At 43.9% G+C, this 26,577-nt stretch overlaps 1 protein-coding gene across 1 annotated transcript in view; it reads left to right on the top strand.

Moving 5' to 3' along the window:
• EXOC6B (exocyst complex component 6B) overlaps positions 1-26,577 on the top strand; it is a 325,017-nt gene that overhangs the window by 42,538 nt on the left and 255,902 nt on the right. Inside the window, 5 exon segments of the mRNA XM_050895357.1 lie at positions 8,691-8,856; positions 15,577-15,624; positions 17,798-17,888; positions 17,997-18,042; positions 22,601-22,805. Of these exon segments, the coding sequence (XP_050751314.1) occupies positions 8,691-8,856; positions 15,577-15,624; positions 17,798-17,888; positions 17,997-18,042; positions 22,601-22,805 (556 nt within the window).

Below are 26,577 nucleotides of genomic sequence, written 5' to 3'. Positions count from 1 at the left end.
CTCTCTGCTTTTTGGTACGCGTAACTGTGGGTTCGTGACCCGAGTCTTCTCAAACTGAACAAAAGGGCTTCTCATTCTTAAACTGAGCTAACCCACGCAGGGAGCAACTCAGCCACAGAAACAGATGTACCTCGTGCTGTTTGCGATGCCGTGATATATCTTGTCTGGCCTCCAGCTGCCTCTCTAAAAAAGTACTGATCCTCTGTAGGTCCTATGCCAGGTTGACATGCCCTAGGCAGGTGTCTCAAAGGGTGCCAGGCATCTATATTTAGGCAACCGAAGCCTACATGTTTTCTAATCCGAGACTTGCACGTGAGTTTTAGAAAGCGATTATTAGGCTGTAAATGAGAGCAAGCCTTCTCTAGCTCGGGCTGTGCTGGTGGCAGAAATTGGGTCAGCAAGATGCTTGTCTCTGCCAGAAGTCCCTGTTGCATCCAGTTTCCTTCTGGAGCCACTTGTGTGATTACTCCTAATCTGGTTTGATTAAATTGATCAAGGTTACAGAAATGTTTAAAAGTAGCCTCATTCTTTTTGGGGTGCTGGTGGTGTGGGAGAGGGTAGAAGGCCTGAGGCAGGGAGGCAGAGATTGTTAGTGGGACTGGAGTAGGAGCTGGCAGAAAGCTGTTTTCCACTGGCAAAGCTGTGTGCAGAGCACAAATCTGTCTGCTGCTGAAAGTCAGGAACTTCTCAACACAATGAATTGGCAGCTAAGAGCTGAATTGTGCCATCTCGTTCAACTTTTGCCTGCGAGTGAGACCTTGAGTTGACCTTGATAATGAACCAAGCTTTTCTGCGAGAGGAAAGGAGCTGGAAGCTGGCGCTGCTGAGCACCGCGTGCTGCCAGGCAGGGACGTCTTGTGCCAAGTGCTGTTTTGTCGTATGCCGTACCGCCCGTGGAGGTGATGGAGGCAGTGAAGCTGCTGCTTTGGTCTTAAAGACCATGGAGGAGCAACGCGTAAGCCCGTGTGTCGTGCTGGCTAGGGTTGCTGCCCCAGTCCTCTTGCAAAGATGCACGCTTTGAGCATGGAAGTTATCAATCATGCTGCTGTCAATTTTAATGTGCTTTGTGTGGTTTTATAATGCAGCGCTTTTAATATCATGCATGTCTTGAGGATTTGTTGTGCCTCTGTTGGATGTTATGACAACATTGCTTCACAGCAGAAAGGAGGGTCCAAGACTTAAAGCTAAGAATGCACCAAAAAAAAAAAATCAACTTGTTTAAACAATGCATAAAACAACAAAATGAACTTTGTAAGTAGGAAAAAACTTTTATTGGACAACAACACAGCAAGTATAGACATTAAATTTTTTCTGTGGTAATTTGATCTGCTTTCATAGATGTAATGGCTAAAATATTAATTCCGTAAAGTTTATAAAAATGATATTGTGTTATCAGTAATCTGATGTGTGGATGCTTTGGGAGGGTGCCTTTCTTCTTCACTGTCAAGTGTTTGTTTTCTTCTCTTTCTTGTGCTGCTGATAGGGCAGATAGCACAGCAAGAGAAGAGTGGTGTCCAGTAGAAAGTGCTTGTCTCCAAAACTGTCACCCTTGTGATGGAGGTGGTCTTCATCTCGCAGTGCTTTGGGAGTGGGGAGTGAGACGTGGCCAAACTGCAATCTTTCGTGTTCTCTCTGAAAGAGATGGGGCAATGTGCGTGGTTTTTAACTTGATGTCATAGCTTTTACATTGAATAGTGAGAGAGTATTAAAAGCTTTTTAAGAAGGGGATAATTTGCACCAAAAATATTGTATCTAGTTTAGGAACCACTTCCTCCCCTCTTTTCTCTCTCCTGCAATCTGTAGATATATACAGAAATACAGAAGTTGACCCTTTCTGGAATTTGGTGGTTCAGGTAGACTTTTCAGTCCGGCAGTGGCTTTGTAGGGTCATTTGTGCCTCTTGCCTTGTCCTGGTATTCCCATCTTTTAAGCTTTTCATCACTACACTGATGTTGGGACTGGTAGAGTCTTTTGTTCTGCAAATGCAATGTCTGGGCTCAGGTGTGACTTGAGCTCACATATGTTGTGGTGCTGATAAAGGCCGTAATATAAAAGATACTTTCCAAAAGACAAGGATTTTGCATATTAATAATATCCCTACTTTGCTTTCACACAATACTTTTTCTTCTGTTTTCATGATATTATACCCACATACCGCCTGTTGCTTGCAGTGGTGGCTTCCAGGGCGCTGCTGTGGCAGGTGCCTCTGCATGAGAAATCGTGTTTTAATTTGGCTTTTTCTCAGTCTGCTTGGCTGTATTCTGTTAGTAGTCTAGAGTTTACAGTGTGTTTCTCTGGTGAGGCTGAAATGGCTCTCTTGTGTTGGATGCGGGAGGTGTGAGGTTGGACTGATGGTCCCGTCTGTGGCAGTTCAGTGTGGAACAGGGATAAGAGCTGAGGTTCTGTAAGTTTCCAATTGTTTGACCCTGCTTTAAAAAAAAAAAAAAAAAAAAAAAAAAAGAAAGCCAGAAGGGATTGTTGCTGAACTACTCTGCCACCCCAGATTGACAGTACTGCCCGAGAGCCTGAGGTCCCGCAGCCCGTTCCTCCCCGAGGCAGTGTCAAATCCTGTCTCCATCCCTGAACAAACATCTGTTCAACTTATTTTTAAACCCTGATGAACAGGGTTTCCAGTGTCCCAGCATGCTTTCTTCCAGGGCTTGGACTATCTTCAGTTGTGTTTCATCACAAAATCTACCCTAGTTCTTTGCAAATCTGTCTGCTCTCGTCCTTCCCGAAGCAGCTCTGCAGAACTCCTCACCTTTCTCCCTCTTTAACATAGCAGAGGACTTCTTCCATGGCTCTGAGCTCCCTGTGTCCTCGCCAGCCCTTTCTCTTCAAATCTAAACCCAATTCCTTTGGCTCTTTGTGGGCCAATAAATAAGGTGCCATGGCAGGTGGCTGGTGTGGAGTTTGTGGTCTCTCCTGCCTGCCCTCTGATCCCGTTGTACTTGTGCTGCTGATTTTTGACCTTTCCTTGGACCACTGCCATGCGCTTGCCTTTATTGACCTTCATCCTTCTTGACTTCTGGAAACACTTCCAGTTTCTTGAGGTCTTTGGCTGCTGCTTTCCAGAAGGCTTGTGAGTCCCTTCACTTTGGTGTTACCACCGTATTTCGAAAGTACAGCTTGCGTTATATTTTCCAATTTGCTAATAAAACCGCTGAAGAAAACCAGGCCCAGAACAAATGCATGTAGAAGCCCTGATGAAAAGTTCCTTCTGGTTGAGGCCAGTCATTGACAAGTAACTTAGTTTTTAGGATGGTTTTTGAGTAGCATACGCGTGCGGTTTATGGCAGCTTTCCGTGCAGCGTTCCTCCTGGAGTGCTTGTGAGAATACCCACCGGGGCCATGCCAGGACCTTGCTGAAATCAAGGTGTTCCCAGCTATGAAACCAGGGTTATCCTGCCGAATAGTAAAGTATAGTGGTGCTCTTCAGAAGCTGCTTTGGTTTCTACTCCAGGATCTTGTGATAATGGGATATTGCTGATATTTTGCTGAATTTTAGTGATTGGAATGATTTCTGTTGTAAACTGAAAATATGATGGTGGTACATGCAAGTTAAGTGGGTCTAAGTAGGAAAAGTACACGTGGGAATGCTTTCTGAACTGTAAGAATGAAAAATATTTATGATTAAACCTTTTATACTTCTCCAAAAAGGAAAAAAAATTGCTTTTTTCTCTGTATTCATGATGTAAACTTCAACCTGTTGATATGGCAAAACAGAGTGGACTTAAATTCTGTTTAATTAGCAGAATGAAAACAAGAACCAAATTCTGCACTTGCTCTTCCACTGAGATAATTTCAGGTGTCATACACCAAGTAAGTGGGGTGTCTTTGGAGTACAACTTGCTAATGCTGTGTCAGTATGCAGGTAAACTTTGTGAAGCACAAGGCTTGAAGCTGTGAACTCTGACAGTTAGACATTAAACAGGTATTAGTCTTGCAAACTTTCTTTGACCTTTTTTCTGTGGAGCTGTTGCACCACTCTTGAAATTATTATTTTTTTTTTTTGCATTGCTCAGTAGTTAATTTGTTTATTACAAAAGTTAGAATTAAGATTAAACAAACTGCTAATGCTTTTATGTAGCTTAATGAGAAGAAAATGTTTCTGAGGGATTAAAACCACTACAGAAGTTTAAAGGGAAAAAAAATAAAATAAAACTGAAGTCCACAACAGACTCAGGAATTTGTTCCACTTATTAATTGAAAACAAAAGCAAGTCACTTCTGTTCCACTGTCCCCAGAATGTCCTCCTTGCATTGTTCCAGATCTCTTTCATTTTGCCTCCAGAGATTTCCCTCCTCTGTACTTTCAGCTGAATTTATTTAGGTTACTTCTGAGTCCCCGTCTTGCAGGCAGCTCTCATTGGGAATGAAGTTGCAGGGTCAGCCTCGTGGCTTGGCCTTCTCCGAGACTGCCTGAAGCCCTCTTGTTAACCAGTTGAGCCTGAGACATAGGAAGGACCTGCAAAGCTAGTTCCTAAATATTTTCTAGCATTAACTTATACATGTGCAATAACTTTAAGCTCCTCTGGCATTTTTTCAGCGTGTGTATGGTGTCTGGTATAGGACCTGCCAGCCTGAGAACAGCCAGATGAAGTGTCTAAAGCATGGCTGGAGAGAACGTAGGTTGTGTTGGTGCTTCGTGGCAGGACCCAAGCTGTCCTGCCTTTGACCACGTTTTAAGGAGATTTGTAGCTGAGCTTGTTGTCTCTTTCAGTCTTCTCTTGGGCTCTATTCCCCAAACCTCTGCTCTTTGCCCAATTTTTGCTCTTGTGGATGATGAAATGATCGAGAATGCAGTGGAGTATCCAGTACAACGTGGGGGTTGAGTACAGGCGGAGTTGAGTGAGGCTCTGGGATGTGGGGGGGGAGGATGAAGGTGTGAAAGGTTCACCATCGACACGTCGTGCTTCTGCGTGAGCAGCCGCTCGCTTTCTGCCGCTTGGAAAATCGAAAAGGCACCTGAGCCTCCAGCCGTGCCACAAGTCCGTGCCTGCGGCATCCCCCTTGTTAATGGTTTGGCCGCTTGGCGTGGGCCAGGTTTGGTTGCCCCTGTTTTGGGGGATAAACTCTGCAATAACGCAAGGCTACAGATGGGAACTCCTGATGCGTTTGCCTGTTACAGCTTTCCTGGAAAGATTTTTCCAGTTGACCTTTTGAAAAAAATGAAGTGGATTTTTTTCATGAATGCAGAAATTGTGAAACTTAACAAGACAATCCAAGAACTTTTTAAAGTCATCTTAAATGGTTTTGTTTAGTGAGTGTACTTTAAAAATGTAAACCAGACAGATCTGTCACTGAGCATAGTCTTCAATCGGAGAATTACAGCCTGCTCCAGAGTTTTATAAGATAAGTGCATGCGGGACAGACCTCTCTTTCTCAGACTTTTTTAATCAAAAGGCTTTTTGTGGTGGAGGCTTATTACTAAAGCTATCTGACTAGCAATTTTTTATAGCAAAGAAAAAAAAAAAAGCAGCCTCAAGGATCATTTTCTATAGCATTGTCACAATGCTTTGTTTTTTTACAACCAAGGGAATGAACAGCCCAAAGCAAATCTAATTTTTATTTTTGTTTTCCTTACTTTATTTTTGCATTGTGTGCTGTCATGATTATTAGTGGGTTTACATGTAAGATTTTTTTTCTTTCTAGAAATTTTTTTGTGCATCACCTTGTAATGTCTTCTGAATTACTAGTCACTTCAGGACAGTTAACTGAAGATCCAGATCAGGCTATAATTAGTGTTTGAACTAGGAGAGATGTTACTAGGAGCAGAGTGTATATGCAGAAGAAAGGAGGTGGAGAGGAGCAGCTGGGGAGACCTGTAGATCCAGAGCAAGGCAATGGGTGTCCTGGAGGTTTGGTAGGCAAGAAGTGGGAAGTATAATGCCCCAGATGCGGTAATCCTGAAAAGGAAGGAGGATGTAATGAAGGTGCTCAGTTGAGTGGATCAGATGAGAACCAGAGTTGGTCCTGAGAAAGCTGGCAATTGCTAGGTAGGTAACAGTGCACATACATCAAGGATATGGGATCACAAGGATGATTTTCCAAGAGTGACGCTGTAGCTTGGGTAGCTGAAGAAACAGCTGAGGAAGTTAGACCTCTACTAGAGCCAGGGAACCGAAGAGGATGATGGCAGGGTTTAGGACTTGAGGCGTGTTTTGACGTGATTGTAGGGGAGAGATTTGTTGTTCTTGCAATCAAACTCAGTCCCTACATTGTTTGTTTTGAGCTAAGAGCTGCTGCATAGTCACTGCAGGCTGCTTCTATGATGAAGTTCAGTACAGAGCAAGAACTTGACATCCCGTAACTTTGGAGTTGACATCTTGCAAGTTTGGGGTGCATTGCGGTTTGGTCTGGGACTTGGTTGGCTGTTGCCTGTTTGCTTGTGTTTTAGAGGGAGGATGGAAGTGAAGGATGCTGGTTCTGCATTGGAGGAAGGGTTGTGGATGAATAGGAGAGCTCCAAAGGGAAGATAGAGTTTGTTTAAATACAAGCTTAGAGCTGATCCCTAAGATCCTGATGTTCCGTTGCTTCCTGTCACCAGCTTTTTTTTTAACACTAGAGTTTGGCTAAAAAAAATAAAAGGTTTTCATAATCGGACCTTTATCTCTTAGGTTAGCCATCTCCAAAGGAAACTTTGCCTAGACTTTGTAAGTAATTTTGAGATTATTTTTTTTCCTATTGGTAGATGCCTCTATAAATGCTGACATTTTTTTCCTTTGAATGCAGACACGTTTATTTGGCACCCATAATTACTGTTGTGTTTTTTTGTTTGTTTTTTTTTAAATTTATACTTGAATGAAAACACAACTTGTCTGGCTTTATTTGCTTATTGTATGTGAGTTATCATCTTTGAGTTAAGAGTTCATTAGAGTGGAGGTGCCTTGTTGAGTTTCATGAGAGACCCTGCAAAGAGGCCGTGCAGCACTAGATGGCACTCTGTCTCCAACTTTCATATTTCACCAGCAAAACTCTGCTAAGCTGTAAGGAAAAACCACTAGCATCATGCTAGTGGTGGCATTCATATAATTTGAGGAAGTGTTATCTCTTTAGCACCAACCAGCTTCTACCTTGGAATAAAGAAGGCAATATGGTCACCTTTGAAGACTTCTACTCTTGGTGACTGGTATTTTACATTGAGTTTTAAATAGGCTTATAAAGATTTGGCATTTTTGTTTTGCCATTGAGAATGGTTTACTGAAACTGTGTAATTGAAATTGCTAGGGCAGGTTTTAAAGAATGATAATTAAATAGATTTCCTCCAGCTTTATTCGTGTCTTGGTATTTTTTGTATTACTTTGAGACCTTTGTGGATTGTGGAGGTAGGATTCTCCAAAGTGACTTGTGAGCACAGATCACACCGAAGGATCACATCACTTTCTGCAGGCAGAAAGATTTAATGTGTCCAGTTGGATTAATCTAGTTCTGGTTCTTTCTGAAGTGTTGCTTGTCACTGCTGTGATTAGTAATCTTTTTTTTTTTTTTTTTTTTTAATTCTTATAGCTTGTTACAGTTCTGACATTCCCCATCTTTTATCTCTAATTGCTGCTTGGAGTCCAGTGTATAGTTAATTTAGCATTACTTTCTGAGACAGTACAAGCTCAGACTCCATAAAGCTCACTGTGTACTTAATTTTTTGAGACTGGGAGAGAATTCAGGTTTAGGAATTAGCACTGTTCCTCAAAATACTAAAACTTCACAAAGACAAGGGTGGGATTTCCACACTCTGTAGAAAATATCTATGTTTACTATAAAAAAAACAGGAAAACAACCCCCTGAAAATCCCATACCATTTCAGGGTGTGACACAATCCCTCTGCTTTCTAGAATAACATTCGCTTGTTTTGCAGTCATGATCTATTACTTCTGCACAGCGGCTCTTTCTGCGGATGAGAGAGTCACCTTCTAGGCTGCTTTACAAAACGGTTGGAAATAATCATCATTACCAGACGGCGTGCGTTGGTAATGGACAGAAGAAAAAATGTTTTAACGTGGCAATTCAAGCTTCTCTTCCCAGTTGGGTGGAATTTAAGAAAATATGACGGATAGACTTTATTTTTGAAATTGCACCCTTAAATTGAACACTAGTTTTTTTTCTTTGGTTGTACCAAAGGTTACCCAGTACCTGCAGCTTGCACAGTGTACACTGTATCTTGAATTGAGGTGTCCCCATCAGTTTGGGTAGTCTTCAGCTGTGTTGGCCTTTCAGCAACAGGGCTAACTGTGCTGGCAAAACTGGGGGTGGGAAGGGAAATGGATTTTGGCAGCTGTAGAGGTGATACTTTTCCATTGCAGCTTTTACCCTTGAAGCCCAAAGAATATCCAGAAAATTGTCCAAGAGGAGTGCTCAGCGTTACAGCATACGGTAGCAGAGAGTGATCAGAGATGGCTGAGCTCAAAGACAGAGCACTAAGACTTTGTTTCAGATCATTCAGCGCTGGGTCGGCCGTGTTGCGGTCTCTGGGGGAATGTCAAGCTGGTGTTTGACAGGTGGAAAAAGAAAAAGAAGGGCTGGAATAGAAAGATTTTAAAACCTGAGTTTGGTGCCTGGTGTATGCAAATAAAAAGCAGAACTATCCCTTTATCACAGGAGGTTTTTTTTAAAGCTCATATTTTGGATATTTCTTGTAAGTAATGACAGTAACGGATACTGGAATCTTGACCAATGTTGGCATCTTCTTTTTAGGTCTGTCTATGATGGAGAAGAACACGGTCGTTTCATGGAGAAGCTGGAAGCACGAATCAGAAACCATGATCGTGAGATTGAGAAAATGTGCAACTTCCATTACCAGGGCTTTGTGGACTCCATCACGGAGCTGCTGAAAGTTAGAGGAGAAGCTCAAAAACTGAAGGTAAGAGAAAGCTGTCCAGACATGGTCCTGGAAACTCACTGTAGGTGGCCCTTCTTGAGCAGGGGGCTTGGACCAGATGACCCAACCTCAACCCCTCTGGGATTCTGTGAAACCAAGTGAACGTCTCCTTTTCTCCTTTCGTCTAGAGCATCTCTCCTCTATCTAAAAAATAAATAAAACATGTATATCTTCATTCTTCCTGTAGCAATAGTTAGTCATTTGAAGTTTGACAATTATTTGGGCAAACTGGAACAGTGTGGTGCATTAGAAGCACAAGAAAGCTTAAAGCTAGGCCTGTTCTGCATTAGGAAGCATGCTTTTCCTGGTATACCTTATACCAATTTCTTAAGCAAAAATAAGCTCTACAGTCAGAAGTGCGTCTGCTGCAGCAGCATATACTCTAGTGCCTCGTCTGACATCGAATTCTCGTTACAGGTAGCGTTGTGTCTGAGACAGATCAGCAAAGATTTGACTCTGCAGTCATGAGATGTCTGCCCGATGTTGGCAAGTGAAATGTTAATATTTAAAAAGCGAATGAACATTGGAGCATTGTAAGGTGTTCAGGTGTAAGCAGGAACAGTAGTGAAAAATAACTACTAATTTCACTAAATACTGAAAGACTGTGTGAACAAATGCACAGCTTGATTCTTTTTCAGTAGCATCTCCAGGTTTGGTTGGCTTACCTAAAAGGTAAAATGGTTAGAGCTGGGAATGGAGAAAGTAAAATGGTTACAGCTAGGAATGGGCTTTCCAAGTATTGTGGCCTTTAAAGCTGTGCAGAAAGGTGAGAGAAAGGTGGAATTTACCTATTTCTTGAAAAACTGCATTTAGTAGTATGCAGAAAAAGCCATTCGTAGGATCAGGATGTCGATAAGTTGTGGGAGGGAAACTGGGCAGGCTTCTGGGGAGAAAAAGGACCTAGAGGTTGGAGGCGTTCCTACATGTAGGGGCTGGGTGGGCTTGCAGTTCAAGCTTGGCTATTGTGCCTTAAAAATACAAGTATTCCACAATTTGGGGCACATAAAAAAGCACAGCAATGACTTAATTGCTGTCAGAGGTCAGAGAACCTTCCTCATTTTCCTACACAAGTTAGAACAGAGGCAGGGAAGGCTGCTGTGCCATCCCTTGCTGCAGCAGCAAGGTGTGACCTTGGTTTGTAAACCAAAAGCAACCTCCCAGAAGAGTCACTTAGTGAATGGGGTTGAGTTGTGTGGCACCCGAAAAGGCGTGGACTGCCTGCAGAGACCAGCACAGCAAGTCTTTCTGGCTGAGTGGAGTCTGACCTTTCTGGGAGCCTAGGAGCGTGGGAGACCGTTCAATGGGCATTAGAAAAGATGAAGTTATGAATAGGGGGGTAAAAAAAAAAAAAAAATCTTAGAAAAGCAAGTTTTCTGGAAAAGAAGGAAGAACTCTAACTTCAGCATGCTCAGTGCTGCTTTTCATACATTTATTGATTCATTTAAAGCTACTTCTGGCATTTCCTAGCAGGGTCTAGCTTTACACACACAGGTCTCCATCCCACAAACGGACGTGTGCTCGCAGGAGCACCTTTGTCGGGGGGTGTCATGAAGCAGAAGCTTCATGCACCAGAAGCACCCGTATTATTACAGTGGCATTTTCCATGGCAAGGATTCATCCAGCAGTTGATTGCAGGATGAGGCCACTGGAAATACCATGAAAGAAGTCTCTCTCTTTTTTTTTTTTTTTTTAAAGCTATTGTTTCTAGCCAAGAATTCGACATTGTTTGTTTGCAAAGGCTTGTTGCTGTTTCCCATTCTACAAACAGCTACTTTGTTGGTGGCGCACTGTGAAGTCCATCTCTGTACCCTCAGGATCTCTCTTGATTTCCATTACTATGTGATCTATAAAACGGCACATGGGAAAAATATACACAGAAGCTTATTTGAGAAATACTGAGCCCTCTTTGTAAGGGTTTCCCTAGGGAATCATCCGTGGGTCCAGTGGTGAGAGTGTGTTTTGTTCCAGCTATTCATTCTCTATTTGATCTTGGTCTTTTTCTCAATAGTGCTGGTCTTTGAACATACGTGGAACCAGCAATAAAATAAATGCCCTCCCTATTGCATCTCTAGTATGTATCTTCACTCGTGTGCTTTTAGCTTTGGGGTATTTTTTATAATATCACGCTTGCGGAAATATCAGCGTTCATTGTTTTAAGAGTGCACATGCTAAATATGAGCTGGATGCATTATCTTCCCCCATTCATGTGTAACACAGCTGCCCTCTTCCCTCTGTGCTGTGGTGCTGTATTTGGGGTGGCCCCAAGTGAACGAAAACCTAATCAGGACTGTATCGATAAACTTTCTGTCCTGCTTTTGTGCCCTGCGAAGGGCTGGCACTGAATTGGGAACTTTTATCTTCTCGATCAGCAGAGGAGCTCCTCTGCAATGAATTTCTGCGCTAGGCAACATTGTGTTGTTTTCAAGAGATACTGGGTCACTGATTAATAATTTATATATGGATAAAAAAGTAAGTTAATTGAAAATACATGGGATATACTTTCAAAAAGGCATCTCCTTAATTTGGATGATATTTAAACCATAACATTTTTTTAAACTGTAACATTTTTTAAAACCAAAACTTTTTTTGCATTTGCTTATTCTTTTTTTTAACTATATAGCTTCACTATAACAATTCTCTTTACTTTTAATTTCTTACATGGTTTCCAAGGAAAATCTTGTTGCTTTGGTGGGTTTTTTTTTTTGTTATACATCTTCAGTGTTTTCATATCTTGTACTGCATAAATGTTCTTCCTCATTAGGAAGTGAGCAGTGTGGCGTTAACCTGTTCTGAAACCTATAAATGCACGGTACTACTGGGTCTTGGAAACCACGTACCAGTCTGGCTGTTCCATCTCATAAAGGTTCCAGTGGAAATTAAAAGGTTAAAGATAGATTATACATTAGAATGGTTCACCTTGGAAAACACAACTCGAGGTGCGACGGGGAAAGGATCACAGAGTCGCAGGGCTGGTGGCAACCTCAGGGAAATCACCTAGTCCATCTTTTTTTCTCTTAAGCAAGTTCTTCTTCAGCTGTGTCATTCCTGATGGATTTTTATCTAACCTCTTCTGATGTTAGCTCTCCCCCAGGTACTGCTGTCCTTCCTTCTCTAGGAAACTCAGGTTACATGGTTGGAAAGTCTTTTTTAGGTCTACCGCTTTTTGACTTGTCAGGCACAAAAGAGAGATTATTCCTTCTTGGTTTTGCAGCAGTCTTCTATAGGTTGGAGGTTGTCCTCTGTAAGATAGGTAGCCCCAATCCATCCTAGAGGGTTGTGCTTTCTAGGCATCTCACAGTTTTCACTTTCCTACTCTGAAGTCCTTCCAATTGACGGGGTTTGGGTTTTTTTTTTTTTGGTGATAAGCATAGTTTCTAAGCTGGGGCAGGCAATCAGTCACCAGTGAAATGGTGTCGAAGGGTTATTTCAGGTGTGTTGTAGGGTTTTGTTCATGCATACTCGTGTGATGCTTGCTTTCTTCGTAACAGCGCAGCACTGGCTGTTCTTCAGTTTGATGTACTGTGATCACTGGGTCCATTTTTGAAGAGCTACTGTTTGGTCACTTGTCCCATTTTACGTGGCTGGTTATCTCTGCTCAAGTTTAGCACTTCACGCCTTCCACTGTTGAACGGCAATTAATAAAAAGCCTTTTCTCTGAAAAGACATCTGCAATTCTAATCCTCTCTGCCAACATGTGCGGTACTGCTGCGTGCAGTCATAAGATCTATGAAGTTATGAGCGGGGGAGAGAAAGTGAATGGGAAGCAATTGTTTACTGCATTCAGATCAAGGCAGATCTAATAAAACTGAGGCAACTGGCTTAGAGCGAAGGGAAGCTCACCTTCACCCGTGTGAAAGAAACCAAGCAGGGAATCTCGCTGCCCCAGGATGCAACAGTGACCTAGAAGAGCAACGGCCGTACAGCGGCTTCCCATAGGGGTTAGATAAACGGGGGGAGAACGGCTGCAGTGGTGGATAACGAACCCAGTCTTTGGGTGCGCCCTCCAGATTGGGAAGTTCCTGAGTTGCCGACTTGAAGGATTGCTCCACAGTCACCCTCCCTTTCTTAGGGCGGGTGGAAATCAGCGGTGGGTGGGTGTTGGAGAGAGGGATGGGGTCAGCACAGCCGCACGGGGTCATGGTGGTGCCCTTCGGGTCCATTCCCAGGACTCCTCTCCAGCGCCCTTTGCTCCTCTCTTGTCACTCTGACACTCTCTAAATGGTAGCAGAGTGATGTTTAAAAACCCCCAAACCAAAGCCCTGCTCTGTACCACATGTTCCGTATATAGATGAATGAACTAACGACTTGAGCATCCCGTAAGCCCCTTGTGTGATCCCATCGTCTCGTTCTTCACATGTGCCCACCTGTTGTCTGTCCCCCCTTGCTGTGCGTCTGTCTTAGATTATAAAATCTCCTCGTCTGAAAAGCTTCAACGTGTCTACAGAGAGTCTATATAAATAATCATCTATTTTTTTTAATGTATGGATGTAGACCTTAAGAACAAAACAAAACACAGCTCCCTGCCCCCTGAAAACTCGTAGTATGCAAGGGCAGAATATATTCTTACTTTTTTGCTTTAGCTGGGATTGATATGTAATTTTAATAGAAGACTAGTACAGCCTTGGCATTATTTTAGGAGCAGTTTTAAATTACCCTACATGGATTCCTTTTTCCTGGTGGGATTTTCAGGATATAAGCAAATAAAATAATCTTTGGAAGAGATGCTGTGCTCCTGCTCGTAAAATCTCAATACATCATAAAGGAAATGAGCAGTTTTTGCGCAGGGCAAGCAGCCAGGAGTGCTGAAGCTACTGCAGAACGGGGAGCAATGTGATGCAGATGCTGTAGAGAACTTGTGTGTGGGGAGATCATGGGATGACTCCTCTTCTTGCATCATGGTAAGCTTAAAAACCAGCATGGCCAGTGTTAAAACAAAAGGAAGCCTGTGAGGCTGGATGGCTTTGCTCGTTGAAGCAACACCGACCTCTCAGTGTGAGACCTGTTGAAATTTGGACCTGTCTGGGAAATCATTGCTGCCCAGTATCTTTCAGTAGTCAGCAGGAAACAAATTGGATCCTGAATCAATTTTATATATACTAATACAAAGCTCCCCTCCTATCTGAACTGGTTGCCTCGTAGTGCACTCAAAGAGGAAAGCAATGGCTGTTATCTTCTGAATCCACCTTGAAGCTTGTCCTACTTTGCTCTGCTATTGCTGCTGCTCCGTGCACCATCCACGTTGTGTTGGATAATTGGAGAGCATCAGATGACGTTCCTTCACTAGTGATAAATTCATTAAAAATTCAGCTTGTTTCTGCAATTGTTGAAAAGCGTAAGGAAACAAAGATCTTAAGTTGGTTTGTGTGATCTTATGCTCCTGACTATACTTTGAGAGCTCTGTGTCGCACCTCATGCTGTCGTCCAAGCTCTTTTACTGACTTTGGTTATAGAATGAACAGAACTCCTGAAAACACACAGGAGCTAGTTCATAAAATTTGATGATGCCAGCTGAAATCCAGCAGCAGCTTCCAACGTACGGTGAGCCTGAGTAAAACTAGAAACCTCTGAGACATCTTACAGAGACGAGCCTGGAAATGAATATTTACAACTTTAGTAGCTGTGAAAAGAGTATTCTCTGGAAAAAAAGTAGTTTTATGGCATGTTAGTCTCAGACTGACGTGAGGCACCTGAACTCTGAGCAGTCCTTCTCTGCTGGTATTTACCTTTGTAATTGGCTGCTTTTGCTGAGGACCTGAAGCTGGGCGTGTTTACTTGAAAGCTTGTGTCATTTTTTTTCAGCTATCCCAGCCGGTCTGCAGAAGATGGTATCTCTATTTTAAAACCTTCTCCTGTCTGAACTTGAATGAGTATTCAGGAGAATTCCCAAAGTCATCTTTCTGCTTGTTGTCTAAATAATGTGTAAGCTGCTTATTTTCTATCCTGACGAGTCTAAAAATTAGCTTTGTTCTCATGTGTGTCTTTACTGAGTCAAACTGATGCCTAGAGCCGTAAAGGGCTGAACTGCTGTGATCTTGCTAGTCCAGGGAACCTACAAATTTGCAAAGTGGGAAATCTTTGAACTGTGAGCCCCAACTTGATAGGATAATACAGAAGGATGGTTTAGTAAAGAAAATACGTACCTTTTTTATACCAGGTATATAAAAATACCTTTTTATACCAGCCAGGAGGAGGGATCCAGTGGGAGGTGCATCTGAAAATCTAAAAGAAAGTATTTGAACTTTATAGGTAAAGCCCACATTCAAGAGTTCTTTTCTTGCTGTGATATTAAGGAGTTAAAACCTAATGGTAATCTGTTTGGTGTTGAGGGGGGGAAATTTAACTCCTCTACCGGTCAGGTAAAGTAGCTTTTAAGATGAGAACCAATGTGAGCATCTGCTACAAAATTTGATCCATTAAGACTGCAGCATTTTGAGGCTGCCATGAAACAGTATTAACTCCTGTTGCCTTTTACTTTTCTCTAGTAGCAGGGAAGAAAATCCTTGGTATTTGCTGTGTGGCTGTTGACATCCCGTGTGCCAGAATGGCGATGACTCTTAAAGCAGCTAATGAACAGTTTTATGCCTTGCAAGGGCAGATTGTGTGAAAAGTGATGGTGTTTGTGTACAATTTCTTTTCTGTGAAAAACATTGTCCTGATTTACATGTAGATGTGCTTTGTCTTTTTTCCCCAATATCCCCGCAGAATCAAGTGACGGACACCAACCGAAAGCTGCAGAATGAAGGGAAAGAAGTAAGTGATACATTCATTCATTCATTCTGTCTTTCGCTTTTCCATTATTTGGCTGTGCTTGCTAGTTGGAAATTACACTGGGTGTCAATAACTGCTCAGCATTAACTAATAAGGTACACAGCATTGGTATTAAAGCGTGCCTTGATTCTCTTTCCTGTATTTTGCTTTTCTGCATGAAAGATGAGTTGTTGAGGGCGTTGGGAAATGATTTTTCTTTTTTACTGCTTGCGGATTGAAAGCTAGTGGAAGGCAAAGCCTGGGAAGCAGGAGGGACTTGAAGCAACAATAATCAAGTTGTGGGCTTGCTCCTGCAGCCCTGAATGGTGTCATTGGGATCGTTCATAACAATACCGCATCAAAAGAAGTGTGACCAGCAGGTCAAGGGAGGTGATTCTGCCCCTCTGCTCTGGTGAGACCCTACCTGGAGTACTGCGTCTAGCTCTGGCGTCCTCAGCACGGGAAAGACATGGACCTGTTGGAGCGGGTCCAGGGGAGGCCATGAAGATGGTCAGAGGGCTGGAGCACCTCTGCTGTGGAGAGAGGCTGAGAGTTGAGGTTGTTCAGCCTGGAGAAGAGAAGGCTCCAGGGACACCTTACTGCGGCCTTTCAATATATAAAGGGGGCTTATAAGAAAGATGGAGAGACTTTTTACAAGGGTCTGTAGTGACAAGACAAAGAGCAGTGGTTTTAAACTGAAAGAGGGTAGGTTTAGATTGGACGTAAGGAAGACATTTTTTATGATGAGGGTGGTGAGACACTGAACAGGTTGCCCAGCGAAGTTGTGGATGCCCCATCCCTGGAAGTGTTCAGGACCAGGTTGGATGGGGCTTTGAGCAACCTGATGTAGTGAAAGATGTCCCTGCCCATGGCAGGGGGGTTGGACTGGATGATCTTTAAGGTCCCTTCCAACCCAAACCATTCTGTGATTCTATGAATATGAGCTGGAGAGTCTGGCTCCCACTTCACAGTGCAGTGCAGCAGCAATTAAAATCAGGGTGGTTTTTGAGCTGCGTGGGTAGAGGCATCAACGCATGGACAAAAAGGAAGTGATTGAGCGTGTCTTGGATGCGATGTGCCTCTAACCACATTGATTCTTCTGTCCCTTCATCATAACGGAACGTTAACAGACTGGGAGGACTTCAGAGCTGAGTATGCGTGAAGGCACTGATGCTTGAGGGTTTTCAAGTGCCTAAGATGGAGATGTGTGAGAACTCCCAGGGACGGTCCTTCTCGCATTGCTCTACCCATATTCCCTATAAATCTTCTACTCTTTGCACCTTTTCTATTTGCCTTCTTAACCACCCTCTCAGACACCCAGACTTCATTTTGCTGAGAGTACACACAGGCATTACTATTTCAGTCAGCTGCATTGCGTTTGAAAAACAAACAAGAAAATCCCCATGTTGGACTGCGTCAGACCAATTATTCTAATAAAGATTAAAGATAAAAATGCCCTTTGGGAAGGAGGTGATGCAGCTTCTCTCCTGAATCAAATAAACATACCTCTGTGTTACCTTGAACGGAGGATTCACCTCCAAGAGTGGAACCTGGGATTTCAAAAGGACTTTTCAAACTCCATGTGGTACTGTGGAGATAAGTTGGTACTCTGGAGGACAAATCAGTGACCTGCCCCTTTGAAAAAAAAGAAACTAAAGAGGTTTCTTTTGTATGCGATGGCCAATCCTTTTTTTGCCCTTGTCCAGATGCACAGGTTTTTCTGTTGGAGACTGAGCATTTAAAAATCCTTGTTAGTTTGTGATGGTAAGAATCCCCGTGGGAGCGAGCAGCCACATCCTGTCTTTGAGACATACTAGAAAAAGAAAAGCTTGGAGAGCGAGTAGGGAAGAGATGAATAAAATGAGAAAGGGAAATCATTTTTGGAATTCACAGGACGTGCTACAAGGCTGGTATTTTGATGGCTTTGGTTTTGCTGCTTGCTTACTTGAAATTAGGCTAGGGAATGCTTCTGCTACTTGATTAAACAGCCCGAAGCTGCCTGTCCTCCCTACTTCAGCAGCGCTCTGCAGCGCTCGGTGAGCTCTCTGCTTATCAGAGTAGGCTTTGTTGTCAGCCTACTGTTTGGATGGTCGTGACAAGTGCAAAGCAGTTTATATCCTCTCTACTCTGTCCGTTTACTGTTCTTAGTGAAACTTTTTTTTTTCCCTTTCCAAAGCTGATAATAGCAATGGAAGAGCTGAAGCAATGCCGATTACAACAGAGAAATATTTCAGCGACGGTTGATAAGCTAACACTGTGTCTTCCTGGTGAGGAATCCGAAATCGCTCTTTGTTTATATAGCTGTTTATTTTAATTCACACCTCTTTGCTTTGTGCTTGTGTCTCAATGCTTGTGTGTTTTCCTTCTCTTTCCAGTCCTGGAGATGTACAGCAAACTGCGAGAGCAAATGAAATCTAAAAGGTAAATTTTGTATAGACTGATGTTTATATTGGAAGAGTTGAAAAGCGCCTGTTTGGTGCTGGATAAATTAAAGAGGTTCTCATAACTTAGGACTTCAAAATCAGCCTTTCCAAGTTAACTTATCTGATTTCTGGCTGGTATCTTCACGGTCCTGCTCAGCCTCCTGCGGTGCAGCCTAGAACCGGGATTGCAGCGGCTCTAATTTTGTTTTGTGTTAGGCTTTTTAATTAAGGTGGACATTCACTTTTTTTTTTTCACGGAAGCTCACTGTTGTGATGCATGCAATCAATGCATGACTCAGTACTTATGCGTTATTAACTAAAATTCATTCTATGAATGTCATAATACAAAACCTGATACAATCTGAGAGAATCCGATGAACGTGAATGGAAGCCAAGCACCTGAGAAACATTGTGCAGGACGGTAGAAGTTGGTGAGAAGGCATACGGCTTATTTTGCGGTAGAAATAATTGTTCGGAAGGGTGAGCTGAACTATAAGGACGTTGTGGCTCAGAAATAGTGATCTGTAAATCTAGGATTTTTCCTACCCTGCGTCTGTTGCGATGCTGAAGGATTAAACCATGGTCTGGGATATTTGCATGGCTGGGATCCTGGGGGATGGTTTGTTTAAGCAGCATGGGACTTTGGAGGCGCGTTGTAGCCCTGGGGGTGGCAAATTGGGCAAAGAGCAGCTGCTGGAAGGAGGTCAGCTGAAAACACGGCAGGCTCCAGCTGAATGCCACGCAGGGAGAGCAGTCAGATCCGATGCCTGGTTTGTGCCTGCCATCCATCATAGAAACAATACAGAAGAAACCAGATGTTTCAAACAAGGCGATAACTAATTGGATGGGCGTATTTTTACACTTCCCCTCCCGCCTCTGCTGATCTCTGTGGTCCTTGGACCCAGGAGCCTTGGGTAAACAGATACGCGTTACTCCTGAAAGCTGGGCTGGCCGGAGGAGTTATAGGGAGCTTAGTTAGTTGTTCACAAAGCGCTCGCTCTTTCTCAGGATGGCTCAGCACAGGATAGGGCAGTGCATAGTTTGTCCAACTGTTTTTAGTCTGTTTACAGGAACAGCGAGGGGCTTATCCGTTGACAGATGTGGAGTGGGGAGCTGGAGCTGATCACAGCGTTGTGAACTTTTGAAGGGAATCCACATGCCTCTCGGTTCCCTTGCTCTGGGTAGTGTTTCCAGGGTCTGCTTCTAAGAATTGCATCTTTTTTTTTCTTTTTTTTTCCCCTCCTATTTGGATTGGTTCATTTTGAAACAAATAGAAGTTGAAAGCCACATTTAAGGAAAATCTGAACCCTTGGCTTTTTTTTTTTTTTCCCCCCTCCTTCTTTCTTTGTCTGGATTTGATGGCTTCATTCACCAAACACAGCACAACATATTAAATATTTTTGTGTCTGCACCCGGTCTCACTTATATATCATTTCATGATAGCCAGCAAGGGGGTTGGTTACTAGTGTGAGTCTCGGGTTTTGAGTACACAGTCTCAAAGGAGTAATAGGTTTTGCATTCGGGGTCAATAAACTCAACTCTCCCAAGGTAGACAAAATGAGTTATGTGCTGTTTGCTGCGTGATGTTTATAAACCGAATGCAGGCATTTGCCAAATGCAGAATCTGTGGCGGCTAACTGGAGCCGGAGATGGGGAACGCATGGTCCAAACCTGGAGGAGTGACTGTGCGACCAGCAGAGAGAAGAGATGGAGAGAAATGTTTCATCTGCTGTTGTCCAGAATTCAAGGAAGGGACAGAAAGAGATTTTCTCCAATGGCTGTGACACACGTGGCTGGTTGTTGGAAAGTGATGAGGGGGGAAAAAAAAAATCTCTGCTTCCAGAGATCCTTCCTGGTTCTGCAGGGCTCTGGAGGGATCAGTCTTTTTTTTACCCCTGGGTCACTTGTCATATCCATACGGTCTCCAAGCAGTAAGAAATGAGTGCGCTTCATCCTGCTTGTAGCTGAGAAGCCTCCATAGAGCTGTACCCATCTGAGCAGGGCCTGGGTATTTCCAGAAAAAAACCAACCACTAACCCAAAAGCCAGCTCTGACTCTATGTTATCAAAATGCTGCTTCCCCTGCTCGGCAAGCGCTCTCGTTTCACTGGTGCAGTGGTCCTGGCAGTACGGAGCTGGGCAAGAACGTGGCCCCTCTGGGTGGCTGATAATAGGCGTTAGCGTAAGGGATGCAGGCTGGGCCGAGGCGGCAGTACTTCAGCCGCAGGAATCGCTGCCCTCCGCACGTCTTGTGCAAGGACAGTGTTGAGCTTTCCTCTGCCCCCACATGTTTCGGGCTCTGTTTTTGGCAGGCAGCCGGGGACCCCATCAGTGACCGCGTGCTGTCCCCCCCCCCCCCCGCCCCCGGCCACGTTTTTGCTTCTTCTGGTTCAACAAACAATGCCCTAAAATATAACAAACCCCGCAATGTGTGTTTATTCCTCTGGTTTAATTTCTGGCTTTCTGCGCGCTCCTGAATTTCTCTCCAGAGAGGTTTGCATTTTATTGCAAATAGTTTTTCATACCTTACTGTAGTGTAAACACCGGCTGGGTGATGGGGTTAATCCGTTTGACTTCTGGTGTTGGGAACACGACAGGCCACTTCTGGTTAAAATAACTCCCCTGTGGACCTGCCTGGAGTTCAGGCAAGAATTATTTTGAATGGGGATATGAATGTCAGTTTGGTTGTTTTTTTTTTTTTTTTTTTTCAGTGGTGCTAATATGTTTCTTATGACTAAACACTTTTTCTCCCTCAAAAATTCAAGGTGTAAGTGGCAGGTGCTTGTGGCCAGGATCAACCATGGGACTAGTCAGCTAAAGTTGCCTTAATTCACCCCAGAGGTGACTGTGACCTGGTGTTAGCCTGAGATATGTTTTTATAGACCCTGCTAATGCTTCCTAGATGGTTCCCTCATAATTTTTTTTTTTCTTTTAACCTTTGATCAGGTCTGTGGTCAGACCAGGAGGACAGTCTCGCATTTTACATTGCCATTCAGGAAGGTTCCCATATTCTAGTGAATAGGCAAATCCTATGGACTCCCACTTCCTGAAGGTAAAAGAGGGAGGGCATTTGAGAAAAATTATTTGCTTAGAATAGTTTCCCATTTAGCATCTTCTGTCAGGCTATGAAGTTTGCTTTTATGCAGAAAGGTAGGATAAAATTTAAGGCCATTGGGCATGACCAAAATATGAAGGCATGCATTGTGAATAGGGGGAAGAAACATTGGGATTCTTGCATTCTTAAATTTATGAAGTATATTCCTTTTAGAGAGGGGAAATAAGTTATTTTCAACATTGCGAAGGTCACATACCCCAGTGGTACAACAGTAGTTGCTGGAGAGGCAGGGGCTTTGTAGAAAATGTATCCGTTGGACCCCTAATCTGGGGTTTGTATCCAGGTTGTTTTCACCTCTAACTAAATAAAAAGTACTTTGGGTGGCAAGTGTTTTTAAGGTGCTTAGCAGCATTAGAACAGCTGGGAGGAAGGTGGGCTCTGACTCCTGGTATGCACGGGGGAAAGAAAGCTGAACTCTTATGACCAGGATCTTTACAACACAGTAACAAATATCTGTGCTCGTAGCAGATATAGTGGATATTAACATGTGTTAGACACTCGTTTATCAGTCTATGGTGTATTATGGTATATTCCCATCTCTTCTGTCTTACGGCACCTGCCAGCCCCACAGAGACGAGTCTGGTGCAGCCCTGTGCCCCAGGTCCAAGCAGGAGCGAGGCTGAGTGTGTGCTCCCAGCAGGCACCCACACAACACCCTGTACGACACGCACGCTCACATACATGTAGCTGGCTGCACAGATCAACAGGCAGAAACACTCTGCGCTCACAGACACCAAGAGCCTCATCCTGTCCCCGCCTCTGGCTGGTCGGAATGAAGGCGATGTGCCCACACGTGCACCCAGAATAGAGTCCTTCACCCAGGAAAATGGTTAGAGATGCAATCCCAAAATGTTCTTTCCCTCTATCCCATAATGTGCCCCATACCTGACACAGACGCTTTGGTCTACGAGGTGCTCTGGAGACCTGCTCACCTTGACGGGTGTCACCTTCATCCACAGGGCTGCTGGCTCTCCTGGGGAGACCAGTGCGGGGTCTTTCTGGGGTTCCCTCATGAGCCATCGTGCCTCGGTGCTCCTCCGTGTGCATGAGACCGAGCTTTTCCCTCATGTAACCTAAGAAAACTATGTGTGGTGGCCAGCTTTTCCTTCGCTCTGTGATATGGTGCCCCAGATGGCTTTACTGGGGTGAGAGCTGCTGCTGGGCTCAGCTGATGCTGGTCGCTTGTGACCCGGCTGGTCCCTGTCTGCACACCAGAGCTCTGAGTAAGGAGCTGCTACTTGGTTTTGTGTTCCTCTGCTTCTCCGTTTCAAAAGGAAAATGATGCTTTTATGGTTACCTGGACGCTAAGGTCTATGTTCCTGTGAACAGAACTGAGATTCTTGGATATATTGAATTATTTACAGTTAGTGCACATTTTGGAGGGGAAGTAGGATGGAAATAGCCGTTCTTCTTTCCGCATCTGCCTTGCTTGCTTTCCCCAGACACTACCCTGCGCTGAAGACCCTGGAGCACCTCGAGCACACGTACCTGCCCCAAGTGAGCCACTACCGCTTCTGCAAGATCATGGTGGATAATATTCCAAAGCTGCGTGAAGAGATCAAAGAAGTTTCCATGTCAGACCTCAAGGATTTCCTGGAGAGTATCCGTAAGCACTCTGACAAGATTGGGGAGACGGCAATGAAACAGGTAGGACTTGTGTGTGCACACGTGTTGGAGGCTTTTGGGAAGAGGAGGGTGGTTCACGGTCATGTTAAGCAAAGCTCTACTTTTCCAATCCCAAGGCAGTAAACTTAGTTTTAAATATTGAATTAATTTTGTTACTAGGTGAAGCAATGATTCTTCGTTCTGTGGTTGCTACTAGAGTTTTTATCTTTTGATTTTTATACCGTTGAAAAGTGATGGTCCATTTTTGTCGTTGTCTTTTCCCACCTGTATTTTGCCGTAGGCTCTTGGTAGCCCAGAGCCTGGGAGGTGCAGTCAGGGTGCATAACTCATATTTTCCACTTAGCAGGACAAGGGCATTGGTGCTGCTGTGCCTGGTAGCAACTGGAAGACCTGGAGACACCAGTGTCGATTTCCCAGGTTTGGGGTAAAGCAGTAGGAGTTCACACACTGATTGCAACTTAATTTCTTTTGCATCTTAAACTGATTTTCAAATACTGGGTAAACTTTCATTGTGGCTTGTTTCCATTTGCCTAGCAGTTGATGTCTGTAAAAGATGAACCTGATTAATTGAACATCCCCATGCGTGTATTAAAACAGAATTGCCTTTTCCCACTCTTCTTTAATATTCTAGTTTTGAATTGCAATACAGTTTTTCTTATCACAGCCGGGGAGCGTTGCTCATAGTGGCTCTTAAAAACAGCTTTGCTACTTTGATTAAATTCAAATCCACTAGTAGTGAAATGTTACCTCTCATGAGCAGTAAACTGCTTCCTCTGATAGTGATTGATGGATTGGACTTGTTGATTTATGGGAAGGACTCTTGCTATAATTTTTCACAAGATGATAAGATTGTGCTGTTACGTTTATGGTTAGAGGTACGGGCAGGCTCAATTTTCTGTCTTATAAACACCAGCCTTTCTGTAAAGTGGTCTAGCTTGAGGTTTTCTATTAATTGATTTAATTTACAGTATATCTGCTGCCTTACTGTCTTCTCAACTTCTGCCTAGTATTTTGGGAAAACAAACCAAGCCTTATATTGTGTAATAGAGCTATGGAGAGATGCCATTCTGTATCTGAGAGGTCAGCAAACTTTTTTGTTAATTGTTGCATCGAATCAAACTAGTCTTCCTGAATCTGCGGAAAACACGCGCTGTGACGTGGACATGCTGTCGTGGAGCCAGATGTGCGTGGTGGTGATGTCTGGGATGGCTACAGGCGTTACTGTGCTGAATTTACCTGATACAGCAGTTTCTAGAACAGTCATTGTTTACAAAAAATACTCTATTTTTTTGTTCATTACGGCAGCCAAACTCTTTAAAAGATTCTTCCTTGGTTCTTGTGGCTCTGTGGTTGGAAAGGAATAGGAGTTTCATTTGTCTTCTGGTGCCTAATTAATGCAGCGAATATGTTACTTTAAATAAATAACTTCTTTATATCCTATTAAGGATATTTACTAATTATAGAGACATAAGAGGATGCAGATGTTGCATCCTCTTCTTGTAGTTTCCAGTTTTGTCATCACGATGCTGGGAAGGGTATTTAAACCCCCTGGCACCGTGGCTGATTGCTTTGATGGGTGAGGAGAGAGATGGGCACGTCCAGCCCCGTGTGCTTGGCTGCTTAGGCAGACCAATTTTGAGAAATTCCCCATCACTTCAAATAGCTTCCTTTGCTGTCTTTTGACTAGAGGTATTTTTATAGCTTCGTGCTTTCCATCCCTTGCAAATCCATGTTGCACTTCTTCCCATTCTTCACGTCCCTCCCTCCTGTCCCTTCTGCTCCTGGGGAGAGCTCACACCCTGCATGGAGTTCTGTTAATTCTCCATCTCTTGCTCGAAAGAAATCTGGCTTTTTACAGCAAAGCTAAAAAAGTTGCACTAGCCCATACTGACATCTGTTTTTCTGCTCTGGGCACTCTCCCGGTGTTTTGCTCACCGCTTCTGACCCTTCCTCCTCCTTGCAATATTTGCCTGCGTAATCAGGGGAGGCACTGGGGGGTCGGTAGGGACTGGCCGCTCCTGCCCTACCCAAATACAAGAACTGGGGCCAGCGAGTGAAACCAGCAGGGGCCACGCTTGAAATAAGAGTGTGGGGGGGAAAGTCGGTTCTTCATTCTGTGGATGATAGACCTGCAGAGCTCCTCGTGCACAAGTTTCCACATCTTCAAGGACAAACTGACAAAGTGCTTTTACTGGGTTCCCCGTGGGTTGCTAACTGAGCAGACTGTTTTGGGCTCAAGAAGCGCCTGGTCTGACAACAGTGAGAAGCTGGGAGAAGGCCTGGGGGGAAGAACTATATTTGCTCACCCTGTTCTCATCCTCCTTTGGAGTTCGATGTTTGATTTTGCAATACTGGATTATCTAAGCTCCTGCTGTGAGCCAACAAGCGGCCACGCATCTGAACGAAATCTCCAAAGAGTGTTTTCTTTCTTCCCGTAACAACTCTCACTTCTTTTTCCTCTCTGTTCGTTAGACTCTTTCTCTACTCTTCACCTTTGTCCCTCAGTGTTTATTTCAACTGCTAATGTTTTCAGCTTCCCTTAAGTTCGTTATTTGTTCTTCGGCTCCAGATAGCCTCTCAGCCAGTGCTACGGTCCCTGCTTTGACCTGAGCCAAGCACTCTGTTCCTTCTCCTTTTAATATTTTCCTGCCTTACACACTTGCAGAAGTTCTGCATTGTTCACCACCTTCTGCTCTGTTCCAGCCATTTTGGACCGTAGGGATTTCTAAATTGAGGTCTGAATTGTGGCAGATTTTTTCTTTTGCCTGTTGATGTTGCCAGCATCTCTGTTATGGGCGCATCAGAGCTTCAGCATTTGAATGTACCCGGCAGAAAAATACTCAAGTGGAAAAGTTTGTTTTTTTTTTTTTTTTTTCCTTCCACGTAGACATTAATTGGGCTGTTGCAAGGGAGTGTCAAAACAAGACGCACCAAGAGGCTGACATTTAGATGTTTTTAGTTTGCCTACAGATGATACAGTGAAGTTTACATCTTCAGTCTCCCCCAAATCCCAGTTTTCTGCTGTTTCATGAGAGCAAGGTGCAGACTCTAGAAGGGATTTCCTTCACCCTTTGTGGGAACAGAGTTATCTCTGAGGTTGGACTCGATGGCTTGCCAGCGGTAAAGGCATACCGTTCCCGCACAGCGGCTTGGGGAGGAAGGTCAACTTGCCACTTCCAGTTGCAAAAGCCGAGTTGGAAACAATGCTGGAATTTGAGCAACGTGCTAGGTTTTTTCCTGCAAGAAGTCTCACAAGCTGCTTCACCGACGAGAAGTGATGAGGAGCTGAAGCTTTCGGAGCCTCCCGTTGCGTGGGGTCACTTCACGTCGTTTTGCCGAAAGCGAAGGGCAAGGTTTCCACTGCCAGAATTACCAGTATCGCTTCTTGCATCGCTGGGTCTTTTTCCTCAGTCTGTTGGCCGTGATTGATAGCCGCTCTGGAATGGAGCAGCGCTGGCAGGAGGCCTGGGAGAGTCAGGGAACTGCGATTGGCAGCTAAATACATTCGGTTTAAATTAGCATCATATAAATTCTTTTAAAATTGTTTGATTTCACCAGCGGGAATGGAAGAGGGCTTGATACAATGGGGAAAGGAAATCATGTTTTTGTAACATTACAAATCTGAGGCCGATGATGACAAGAGATGAAAATTTCATTTTGTGATAATCAGAAGGATCTGTCTTGGAGCGCTCGGAGCCGTTGCTGCGTTTCTGGCCAGCAGTCAAGGATGCGGGGAGCTCGCCGGCCCCTCTCTTGGAGAGGAAGCCCGTGGTGGGGTGAAGTCAAGTGAGAA

Source organism: Gymnogyps californianus, chromosome 4, assembly GCF_018139145.2.
Source record: "Gymnogyps californianus isolate 813 chromosome 4, ASM1813914v2, whole genome shotgun sequence".
Classification (NCBI taxonomy): domain Eukaryota; kingdom Metazoa; phylum Chordata; class Aves; order Accipitriformes; family Cathartidae; genus Gymnogyps; species Gymnogyps californianus.
This window is presented reverse-complemented; position numbering and strand designations above follow the sequence as displayed.